At 41.9% G+C, this 13,031-nt stretch overlaps 1 protein-coding gene across 1 annotated transcript; it reads left to right on the top strand.

The window, feature by feature from the left end:
* Window positions 1–24: 24 nt before the first annotated feature.
* TRMT112 (tRNA methyltransferase activator subunit 11-2) lies at window positions 25–10,780 on the top strand. Its single transcript, XM_073605346.1, has 4 exons — window positions 25–190; window positions 2,246–2,347; window positions 10,425–10,517; window positions 10,602–10,780. The coding sequence occupies exons 1-4, from the start codon at window positions 116–118 to the stop codon at window positions 10,701–10,703; spliced, it is 372 nt and encodes a 123-aa protein (XP_073461447.1). The 5' UTR covers window positions 25–115; the 3' UTR covers window positions 10,704–10,780.
* The last annotated feature ends 2,251 nt before the right edge of the window (window positions 10,781–13,031 follow it).

The following is a 13,031-nucleotide window of genomic DNA, read 5'->3' on the forward strand; positions in this document are numbered from 1 at the left end:
GTAGGCCCCGCCCTATTCAGGGAGGACCTGAAGGCGGGGTTACAGCAAGCTGGTGATTGGTTATGGTCCCGGAAGTAGTTTCTATACCAGGCACGTGGGTACTCGAGACGGGAAAATGAAGCTGCTGACACATAATATGTTGCGGAGCCATGTTACCGGGGTGACCCGGGGCTTCCCGCTCATCATCCGGGTATGTTGGTGTCTGATTTATGTTCTAGTTGCTGCATGCTGAGACCTTAGTCAGTGCAGAGCTGTAGGGTGCAGTAAGTTTTTAGCTCAGTATGATCAGAGAAGAGATGATTTCTGATTGGTTGTGGTGATTTATGTTCTCTCTGCTCATCACATGGATGTCTATGTAATCTGTGCCTTACACGACATAAAGAAGACCATAAAAGAAAAGGGTGGCCTAAGCTGTTATGGCTGGACTTCTGTGGGTCACAGGATTGCACTTATTTCTGCAGTCCTGTGACTCAGAATCAGACGACTGCGGACTAAAGTCTGCTGGCTGACGTCACAGATTGGTCCAGGCTCCACAGGAATCCCAACAATAATGTCGGGATCCACCTAGATATCTGACCGGCAGCCTGCTCATCCTCAGTGCGCTGCTGAGAGCCTGAGCCGGCTGTTCCTGCAAAACCCTTGTAGTATATTGGACTTTTTAATTAATATAATTCATTTAGATGAATATGAATTTGTCGGCCATTAGTGCAAGAAAAGCTCAAGAAAAATGTATCCCGCTGGGTTTACACCTGTGTGATCAGACATCACCTGTGATTTGCACCGCACTTCTGTGCTGATCACATGCCATGTCTGTGCGATGTGAATTCTGCCATACACACAGGATAAAATTGCATTTGCACCAAAATGCTGCAGGACCCTTTTTTTTGGTCTGCACTGGAATCATATCGCAAGGGGGTTCACACCTATGCCATCTGATTCCTGCACCATTTGACAGTCCGCACTGCGATCTGCGAACCGATTTGGGGGTGTCATTAACTTTACTTTGTCACCCCCAGTGGTTGGCAGATGTCAGTGTGCGATGTGGGAACTGGCACTGAATCCCTGGGTTTCCCGCATCGCACCAGTGTGAACCAGGACTAAATTCTATGTATGTCTTCACACTGGTCTGTTGCGCATCTTTTGTGTATCTTTTGTGTTAAAAATCTTGCTTGCTGCATTTCGCACCTCCCTGTTAAAATGCATTGAAAAGGCAGCAAGAATGCATCATTACCACACCGTGTTATTTTTTTGATGTCCCATGACCTATGAAGAACAAACCATAAGCACCGTAAATGGGCACAAAATCCTGTTATTCGGCACCATTATTGGCCCTTTTTCTCTTATTGGCAAAATGCAGATAACACAATTTTCGCCCGATTATGTTTCGGCGGCCGAAACTTCAGTGCATCTCTATTCATAACTTATGACTAAGACCCCTTTCACACCGAGGGCGTTTTGCAGGCGCTATAGCATTAAAAATAGCGCCTGCAATCCACCCTCAAACAGCTACAGCATTGTCTCCAATGTGAAAGCCCGAGGGCTTTCACACCGGAGCGCTGCGCTAGCAGGACAGGAAAAAAAGTCCTGCCAGCAGCTTCTTTGGAGTGGTGAAGGAGCGGTGTGTTTACCGCTCCTCCACCGCTGCTCCCCATTGAAATCAATGGGGCAGCGCTGGGATACCGCTGGCAAAACGCAGCCATTGCGGCGCATTGTGGGCGGTTTTAACCCTTTCTCGGCCGCTAATCCGACGGTAAAACGCCGCTAAAAATAGCAGCGTTTTACCGCCGATGCTATGGGCAGCCCAGTGTGAAAGGGCTCTAAGGGCTGCACAGGCTGAAATGCATCAACTGTTCCTGGTATTTTACCCCAACATCATTTTTCAATAAAGAAGATTGGGTTTTAACCTGTTGAGTTGCCAGCTTCCTTCACTGTTGTGTACCTTATGTCTTTTAGAGCTGGGCACTGACAAGATATTTAACGTCATGCTGGCAAAGTAGAGTAACAATCACAATGCAGACCTGTAGTGCCGAGGAAGAGAGGGCATGTGTCTGACCAGGTCCCATCTGATTAGAGTGCACTGGGTGGTGCAGTCAAACTCTGGTGCCTGTTCGATGCTAGAACAAGAGGGGGGTTAAGGCTATAAAAACAGAGGTTATCCGTTCAGTGTTTTTTCCAACTACACATTTTTCTGAGTTCAACTCTGCTTTAAATTTATAAATGATTTTTTTTTTAATTGAATTTTTAGGCAGATGAAGTCAAGGTCAATTCTGTGGATTTCAATCGAGAGTTTGTATCACGCATGATTCCAAAACTAGAGTGGGAAGCGTTGGTGGAAACGGCAGAAAGTGTAAGTAAAGTCCATTGTAGTGATTTGGATTATAGAGACATGAAATATGTGGTTTGCTTTCAAAAACATAAAATGGAGGACTGTCCTTTTAATTCTGCAAAGTTCTCAATGAACCTGCTCAAAAATGTGCAGAAACAAGGTGCTGTTGTGCCAATAATTCATCATTTAAAGAAGAACTCCGGGATCAGCAAAAAATCTCCCATTAGTACACCCCCCTACACAAAACACTAATTTCTCAGCAAGTTGCCTCTGTATTTAAAGGAATTACTAGCGTCTTCTCTGTCAAGGAGGAGGTGTTACAGCAATGATTACATCATATCATCTCCTTCCTATTTACAGATAAAGGAACTACATTTCCCATTAACCTTTGGGAATTGCAGTGAATGTAGGTGGGTACACTAGGCCTGTACATTTTAAATTTGAACTGGCCCACTTTAACCACTTGACAACTGGGCACTTAAACCCCCCCCCCCCCCCCCCCCCGTGACCAGACCAATTTTCAGCACTCTCATACTTTGTAATACTGTACCCAAATTAATTTTTTGTCCTTTTTTTCTTTTGGTGGTATTTGATCACCTCCTGGGTTTTTTATTTTTTGCGCTATAAATGAAAAAAGACCAAAAATTTTGAAAAAAAAACGCATTTTTCTTAGTTTCTGTGATAAAATTTTGCAAATTATTAATTTTTTTTTCTTCATAAATTTTGGCCACAATTTATACTGCTACATATCTTTGGTAAAAATAACCCAAATTAGTGGATACTATTTGTTCTGTGTGAAAGTTTATAGCGTCTACAAGTTGTGGTGCCAATCATAAAAAAATTGATCACACCTGATGCACTGGTGGCCTATCTCATTTCTTGTGTCCCGAACAAACCAGGAAAGTACAAATACCCCCCAAATGACCCCTTTTTTTTTTTTTTTAAAGTAGACATTCCAAGGTATTTAGTAAGATGCATGGTGAGGTTTTTGATGTCATTTTTTTTCCCCACAATTCTTTGCAAAATGAAGATATTATTTTTTTTTTTTTTCCCCACACTTTGTCATTGTAATAGGTTATTTCTCTCACATGGCATGTGTATACCACAAATGAAGCCCCAAAATACATTCTGCTACTCCTAAGTATGGCGATACCACATGTGTGGGTCTTTTTCACAGCCTAGCCACATAGAGAGGCCACATGCAGGGAGCACCATCAGGTGTTCTAGGAGCATAAATAAAACCAGAAATCTCTCCTGCGCATGTGTGGTATGACCGAATGCCTCAGTGGTAATTGCCGTCTTGCAGCTCTCCTCAGAATAATGGGTATTCATAGACTACAAAAAAAGGAAAGAAAGGAGGGCGCACCGACCTAGTGCATTACCACTGGTAACATTTATTAAAAAAGTTAAAACAGCAAATGAATACTCACAAACGAGCATGAAATATCAGGCATAGACAGTAGCTGCAGGTGAGCAGAATCAAACATCAAAGAACCCTGGGCCGGACATCGGGTAGATGGGGCAATGGCTGACGCGTTTCTGGGGAGAACACCTTTCTTCAGAGCCTAGACGGGTAATGATTACATTACAGCCTGCCAGAAAATTTTGATAAGGGACTCATCCACGCATATGTGTTGGTCTGGGGTAAACAACTGGGGAAGATTTCAGAAAAATGATTTAGTAGTGGCCAAATTTTATAAAGCTTGTCAAAATTTGGGTCATTTCGGGGAGGGCACTGGGTATTATCATTGTAGTGTAGGGATCTCATAATCATGAGATATCTGATTCTGGGCATTACTGAGGAAAAGATGGGCATGTGGTGGATGGGGAGGGTTGACCAATATGAATGTAATACATTTTTTTTTGGTTAGTCCCATACAGAATGTGAGGCCCCAAAAAAATGTAAACTCCTCCACTGTTGGGGCTCTCCACTCGTAGGGATGGGCATATTAGGACGTTGGGTTATTTCTTATGAATTGTTGGGCATATAGGTTGCACTGGGCCACAATTGATGCTAGCATGTCCTCAGTAAAAATAAGGTTGAAAAAAAATCTATCGGTGAAAAATTTTCTGTGTCCACCTGAACTCCTGGCTGGGCAGTGAAAGGGAAATGATATTTACTCCTGAATTAGGAGGAAGCCATAAGGGGTTCTGAAGGGAATAGGGAAGGCTGGCATGGGACCTAACCCTTTGGGACTGAGGTGACACCCCACTGGTACGTGACCTTTGCCAAGGCACTGCGGTGCTGGTGGATGGCACTGCTGTGCTGGTGAATGGCACTGCGGTGCTGGTGGATGGCACTACCTCCTCACCAGTACGCCTTCGTCTGGCGGGCAGACTCTCATCCTCCTCTGAGGCTGTCAGTGTTCCACTGCTTAGGACAGGCTCGTAGTCCACGTCAGACTCAGAATCTGAATGTGAGGAATCCGAAGCGGAGAGCTCCCCCGTTGCTCTCGTTGGCCGCAAGAATATTGTATGCCTCCCCGGCTGAAAAAATAATCTTTGTGACTTCCTTGGTGATGACAAATGGCATTGATACGTGGCACTGATGACATGTGGCAGGTGACACTGACAGGTGGCACTGATGATAGATGGCATTGTGACACTAACGGTGATGAGCACTGTGGCACCAATGGCACTGATGTGGCACTATTTGGGCTCTGATTTGTGTTTTCACTGTAAACTGGCACTCACAGATCTGCAGCACAGCTCTCCCTCCTCACACGCGGTCTCTGTGTGAGGAGGGAGAGCCGGCAATGAGACATGATCTCATATGTTTACATATGAAATCATCTCTCATTGGACACTCACATCAAGTGCTAAATGGCCACTGTGATTGGCCATTTAGCACGATCTGTGATTGGCTGTGTCCAAGGGACACGGTCAACACAGAATTTCCCCAATGCCTGCCCACGGCAGCGCGCAGAGGGGAAGTAAACAGGACGTCGTCCAGGGACGCCCTCCTGGCAGTTCAGTGCCGCGCTGTAGCCGTCTTTTGGCTATAGCGCGGATGCCTAGTGGTTAACATAAATCACGCCCCCATTCTCCAGCTGCACTACTCAGCAAAACACAGACTATGAGGCCAAATTCTTAGAAATGTAAAGCATACATATGCAATCTGTAGAGTTTATTCTATGTAGTCTAATTTCATTAAATATTGAATTCTCCCTCCTCTAGGTTTTCTGTTACTGGCTGTGGCTGCTACCTTCACATGTGATCTCTCCCCCTCCAGCCACAACAGCAGATAAACATATTGCCCTTACTTGCTTTATTTAATCATTACAGAACTGTAGACACCTGCCCATGTTTATGCATTATACACACTATATTCTGCTGTAATTCAGTATTAGAAATATTCCTCCTCCTGCAGCGTTGAGATCTTTCTATCATCATTCAGTGCTTGTATGGTGTATATGAGCACTTCCCTACTGCAACACAGAGCGAGCTGGGACACGCTGCTTTACATCGATAACACAAGCAACACAGTAGCAAGAGCAAAAAACAAAAAAAGTGCAGCGCTACCTTACTAATCAATAACTTAACAGTAATGGTGGAACCCTCAAATATGGAAATCTCAATATTGCCACAATACCGGTCTTTGTGATATACAACATCACATATAATACACAAACTGAAAATAAAACCTAAAAAAATTTAACTTGGCAGGGATGGTGAAAACCCCTCCTACATATATTTGCCATACAGATTAAATTCAAGTGCAATAATTCCAGCGATATGTAATTCACATCCAAAGGAGAATAAGACATTAAAAAAAATTAAAACTTGGCACAGATGGTGGAAACCCCCGCCAGATATTTTATTTGCAATACAAATTAACTTCAATAACTTTTTAGTTGGGAGGTTCCCACCATTATAGCACTTTGTAAATTGTTTTTTTTTTTTGTTTTTTTTTTTTAGATTGCTATACTGACTTTTATATGTTGTAGTTACTATTATAATGTGAATTATTGAAGTTAGTTTGTATTGCAAATATCTGTAGAGGGGTTTCCACCACCCCCTGCTAAGTTTTAAGAATGTTTGTCTTATTCTCCTTTTGATGTGTGTTACATGCAAAATCACATATCACTGGAATTATTGCACTTGAGGTTAATCTGTGTGGCAAATATCTATAGAAAGGGTTTCCATTATGTCTTTATTTTCAGTTTGATGTGTATTATATGTAAAGTTACGTATCACAGCGACCGGTATTGTGGTAATATTGATGATTCCTGAGATTACCATACATTACAGGGCTCCATCATTATTGATTAGTAAGTTAGCGCTGCTAAACCCCCCCCCCCCCCTTTTTTTTTTTTTCTTCTTTTGTGGCATTAATAAACATCAACATTTTGTTTTCAGTCCGAGTTTATTGACATTTTTCAAGTATATACAGTGCCTTGCAAAAGTATTCACCCCCCTTTTCTTTTTACCTATCTTGTTACATTCTAGCCTTCAGTTCAATGTTTCTTTTAATCTGAATTATTTGTGATGGATCAGAACACAATAGTCTAAGTTGGTGAAGTAAAATTAGAAAAATATATCCGTAAAACTATTTTTCAGAAATAAACGGATAATTGGCATGTGCGTATGTATTCACCCGCTTTGTTTTGAAGCCCATAAAAAGCTCTGGTGCAACCAATTCCCTTCAGAAGTCACATAATTAGTGAAATGATGTCCACCTGTGTGCAATCTAATTGTCACATGATCTGTCATTACATATACACACCTTTTTTGAAAGGCCCCAGAGGCTGCAACACCGGAGGGCATTAATCAGAGAGGCAGCACAGAGACCTAAGGTAACCCTGGAGGAGCTGCAGAGTTCCACAGCAGAGACTGGAGTATCTGTACATAGGACGACAATAAGCTGTACGCTCCATAGAGTTGGGCTTTATGGCAGAGTGGCCAGAAGAAAGCCATTACTTTTGTTAAAAAACAAAATGGCACATTTTGAGTAGGGATGCCCCAAAACCCTTTTTTTTTTTTTTTTTTAGTACTCGCTGATACCTACTGCAACTGCGGTAAGCATTGAAAAAGTAATTTACAAATTAAATTTTAAATAGTTGTTTTTTTTTTTTCTTATGTAGCGCTTTTTCAATGTGAAATGCGTAAATATATGTGTAAAAAAATATTCACTAACAAAGCAAACAAAAAAAAAGTTTTACTTGTTTTCGTTTATAGAATAGACGTAAACAAAAGGGGGAAAAAAAAAGCAGGAAAATAATTAAATGGAGAAGAATAGGGAGTAAATTAAGAGTTATTAAGGTTTTAAACAGAGGAACATTTGCTCATCCCTTTGATCTGCAGATGAAGGAACAGAAATATACAAAAAAAGAAACAATGTTTTTTTTTTTTTTCTTTCCTGTTTCAGGGCTGAGCAATGTTGGTAATAAACCTTGCCAGCTGCAGGTGCAACCCTAGTTTCAAGTTTGCGAAAAGGCATGTGGGAGACTCCCAAAATGTATGGAGGAAGGTGCTCTGGTCTGATGAGACTAAAATGTTTTACTTTTTGGCCATCAAAGAAAACGCTGGGTCTGGCGCAAACCCATCACATCACTCAAAGAAGACCATCCCCACAGTGAAACATGGTGGTGGCAGCATCATGCTGTGGGGATGTTTTTCAGCAGTCAGGACTGGGAAACTGGTCAGAGATGAGGGAAAGATGGATGTTGCTAAATACAGGGATATTGTTGAGCAAAATCTGTACCACTCTTTGTGTGATTCACCTTCCAGCAGGACAACGACCCCAAACACACTGCTAAAGCAACACTTGAGTGGTTTAAGGGGAAACATGTAAATGTGTTGGAATGGCCTAGTCAAAGCCCAGACCTCAATCCAATAGAAAATCTGTGGTCAGACTTAGATTGGTGTTCACAAGCGCAAACCATCCAACCTTAAGGAGCTGGAGCTTTTTTGCAAAGAGGAATAGGCAAGAATCCCAGTGGTAAGATGTGGCAAGCTCATAGAGAATTATCCAAGGTGACTTGGAGCTGTGATGGGCGCAAAAGGTAGCTCTACAAAGTATTGACTTTAGGGGGGTGAATAGTTATGCACATTGACTTTTTCTGTTATTTTGTCCTATTTGTTGTTTGCTTCACGATAAGGCCCCTTTCACACTGGGGCGGTGGGTGCGTCGGCCGTAAAGCGCCGCTATTTTTAGCGGCACTTTACTGTCCATTTCATGGCACTATTCGGCTGCTAGCAGAACGCTTCTACCTCCCACTAGCGGCCGAGAAAGGGTTAAAACCACAGCAAAGCGTTGCTGCAGCAGCGCTATAGCTGCGCTGCCCATTCATTTCAATGGGCAGGAGTGGTGTATATACACCGCTTTAAAGATGCGGCTTGCAGGAGTTTTTTTTAACCGTCCTGCAAGTGCACCGCTCCAGTGTGAAAGCACTCGGGCTTTCACACTGGGGAGACAGGAATGGTGCTTTACAGGCGCTATTTTTAGAATACACACACACACACACACACACACACACACACACACACACACACACACACACACACTCTGGACTATTGGGTGGCGTAGTCAATTTCCTATATAGGCAAATGTTGGAGGTGGTTTTTACCTGTATAGGGCCAGAAAAACAAGGAAATCGCCTGTTTTAAAACAGTGATCCAAACATAGGAGGATTATGTTGTGCACTGACAGGCTCCAGTTAAGAAAATTCGGCCCTGTTGATCATACACAGAATCTTTATTTTACAAATAAAAATGTAATATGACAAAGTTCCCAAAGCCTTTCAGGGCTAATGGCTTAGAATGCCAACGGGAAACTGGAGCTCCAGCTACTGGTTGGATAGAAGGCAGACTAATAATAATGCTTTTGTGTTCATCTGACCATGATGAAGAAAAGATAACATGCGGGTGTGTTTGGAATCTGGAAGCCCCCTTTACCAAACCCCCCCCCCATGAATACATACCCCTAATGATTCATTAAAGTGACTAGTGTAAATAAACACAATCCCTCCCAATCCCAACTGTGACAGCAGACCAGGGATCTTCTCTCGGTGTTTGCTGCCACAATTAAAAAATGATGTGCCCACCTGGAGGCATCGCTCATTTACAGTGTTCTGTGAATGGGGAAACTACAACTATTGACAGGCTTTGCGGCTGTCGGTTTGTAGTTCTCAATGAACTACCACGGTGCTGTTGAGCGCTGTGGTAGTTCATTGAAAGTCAGTGTGTAATTGAATTCAGGTACAAGCACACAGGTTACACACAGTCTGCAAGAGCCCTGCATAGCACCCATGGTCTGATCGTGGGTGCAATGCTTTGCAGGCTCCCAATAAAAAAAATTTTAATACATTTTTTCCCTGCAAAAAGATGTGCATTTATTATTTATTTTGAAAAGGTGAACTTATCCTTTTTTAAAGTGGAAATTTACCAGTTGTTCCATGTTCCACTCTCCTGCCCACCAACTCCTTACAAATTTAGAAAAAAAAAATATCCGTAAGAAGTTATTTCACTTTTATTTTTTATAAACACTCTAGTCAGCGCTCTGCCATTGGCTGAGAGCACTGATCGGGAGCAGATCGACAGACCTTTTTTCAGTCATGCCCCTTCCACAGAAGCCGGCCCGAGTCCAGTAAACATGGGCCATATGTCGGTCGGTGCCGCCTCAACATTTTGGGCTGCGTGTGCTAGACTTTAGTCCTTAGCACTTATGTCTTTTATGTCTTGCTCTGGGGTCCTTGGTTCAAATATCGGACAGGACACTATCTGCATGGAGTTTGCATGTTATCCATGGTTTTTGTGTGGGTGTCCTCCCAAATACTATGACTTCATCTCCCATTCCAAAGACATGATGGTAGGCTAATTGGCTTCTGTCTAAATTGGCCCTAGTAGATGTCTACTAATTGGCTATGCACATGGCTTATCACATTCTGCATGCCACTCAAAAGCTCCAGTAATTGGGTAGCGTTGCGAAAAGACCTAATGGCCTACCTTGTAAAGAAAGGAAAATTTTACTGGAACGGCTGTCAAGCACATGCGAGATTAAACACAGAAAGCTGGCCAATACAATCAGCGTCTAATACAACTGAATGGCTATATGTATACATACTGTATATCAGATTACCATTTTTATTTCACACAGCTTGGACATGGGTCTGACCTACCTCGAGAGCTTCTGTCTGGATATGAAACGGATGAGGAGTTCTTGAAAAAAGTTCATCATGTGTTACTGGAGGTAAGGTAAAATAATTGGTGCACATTATCGCAGTGAGTATCTAATCTTCCCATTTTACATTTCTTGTGCTTTGTCTCTTGCTAGGTTGAAATCATTGAAGGTGCACTAAAGTGCCCAGAATCTGGAACAGAATTTCCCATTACAAGAGGAATTCCCAACATGCTCATTAATGAAGAGGAATCCTAACAAACTCTTCTATATGCTGCAATGTAAATATTTCTTCCACCGTGTTTTATTCATATTAAATGTTCTCTTTTCCTGTTCTTGGTTTGGTGTTATGGCTTCCCTGGGGATGAGATCAGTAGAATAAGAAAAGAGGTAAAAAATGAACACACAAGGAAATCTCCCTGATGTTTATTGCAATCCAGGCCTTTGGAGCCATATCTGTATACAGTGATCTGTATATAATATACATTTCTAAGCAATGAGGTATATTACATATGCACATTATTCTATATACAGAGGGTTGCCCAGCACAGTCAGGGCTAGAAGAGTCAAACTGTAATGTGAATACAGAGGCATGGAGAAGAAAATTACAGATTTTCACTCAACATAAAGACAAAAAAAAAAAAAAAAAAATGTAATTTATGGCCCACTGACATGTAGGTCAACGTTGATTGCAACTACAGAACTAATGAAACAGGCTGCTGCTGGCACAGAGGGTAAGAAGACAGGAGAATGCATTGAAGACGAAGACTGAGACACCGTTCAGGGTACGGATGAGCTGAATATTCAATCTGACAAAACAAAATCATCCTATATTGCTGCTTAAACCACACAACCTTTCAAGATGTATTTCTGAGCAAATATTTGGCCAAATACCTGCAGCTGATCATTTTCAGACTTATGTAAAGTGCAGTACCCATAGGAACCAATCAGAATCCACCATGTACCTGTCAGATTATAAATAGGCCCTTATACAGGAAGAGTGGAACTCTTTTCTAACGATGGTTGATGAGTGTACTAAACTACTTTTTGTATTTTAATCAAGCGTACCTTTTATGTAGTCTTTAAATAGCTAAGCTCAAGAGGATGTTTTCCCTCAACTCTTTTCCAATCTGTTGTGGCTGGAGGATTCAAGAGCCATGGAAACACATCGCTTGCTGCAAGAAGCCTAAATAAACATTTTATTTCCCCACTTGAATTAAAATTAGCGGTGTAGTGATCCCACATTTCTTCTCCCCATGGCATCCAATGTTTTGGTGTGTGAGCTCCTGGGGGGGAAAAAATATTTCGTATAGAAAAACAGGGAGGGCGCACTGACCTTGTGCATTACCAAAGTTAAAATGTATTTAAATAATAAAAGCAAGAGTCATACTCGCAAACAAACATTAAAAAGAAGGCTTAATCTTAGGCTATCGCTGAGGCTCTGATGAAGAGGGTACTCCCTCGTAACGCGTATGCCGTTTGCGGTACCATCTGGTTCCTCCAAATACCCGGTCCAGGTTACAGGTGTCCAGGAGACACAGTTCTGAATTTTTGGAGTGATGTTAAGCCTTTTTAATGTTTGAGTATGACTCTTACTTTTATTATTTAAATAAATTTTATCTTTGGTAATGCGCAAGGTCGGTGCACCCTCCCTGTTTTTCTATATGTTTCGGCTTTAAGGACACCCATTGTTCTGAGGAGGGCAGCAAGACCTTTGACTTCCCATATTTTATCCAAAGGGTTGGCTACACCACTTACATATGGACTAAGCTCCTGAGCGCAGGAGATTGTTTTGTGTTGTTTGGAAAAAAAAAAATTTCACCACTTTTCAAGTACATCTGTCAAGACATAAATACAGGGTTTGCCATTGCTGTCCACTTCTTCTGAGAATGTCGGTTGCTTGGCTACTCTGCTTTTAGGTTCAGTGTTTTCCAATTTATTGATCCAGAACAAGTTTAGACATTTCAACACATTTTCAATCCCCAGGTAAACAGCAGTTTCAGGAGGCCAGCAATAGTGCCCACCACCACCACCATACTTTTCATGACCGATGTAATTTAAAGCAGAACTTGTACTTCAATGCTTCCTCTATGGGAGAATAATATTCTAAGTGAGGTTGATGCCACAATTGCAGTGAAAACACTGAGTCCCAGAAACTCAGCAAAAGGATGGCTGTAGCCTTCTATAGCATGGGAACTGGGAGGAAGGCAAATATTCCTTTTTCTTCCCCTTCCCCCACCAGACAATCATGTAGCAATGTGCATTGAGGAAGGGAGGGGGCGCTGATATAATAAATTGAATTTTAGTACAAAGGAGTGCAAGTAGTCCCAGACTTGAGACTTCCAGCCGTCTTCAAGGTCTACTTGAACACCTAATGCTTTAGATACTTTGTATTAAAAAGGGATGGTTACCCATATAATCTCATTCTAATATTTAAAGCATAACTCCACTTTTGGGGGAAAAAATAGAATATACAATTGCAACACAAATCATATTGTAATTGAATGGTATTAAAACTTACCCTTTTCAACTCTGCATTGCTGTAATCTTCTGTAAAATACAATGCAATATGGCTAGCTGGGGGCA

This window comes from Aquarana catesbeiana, linkage group LG11 (assembly GCF_042186555.1).
Source record: "Aquarana catesbeiana isolate 2022-GZ linkage group LG11, ASM4218655v1, whole genome shotgun sequence".
NCBI lineage: Eukaryota > Metazoa > Chordata > Amphibia > Anura > Ranidae > Aquarana > Aquarana catesbeiana.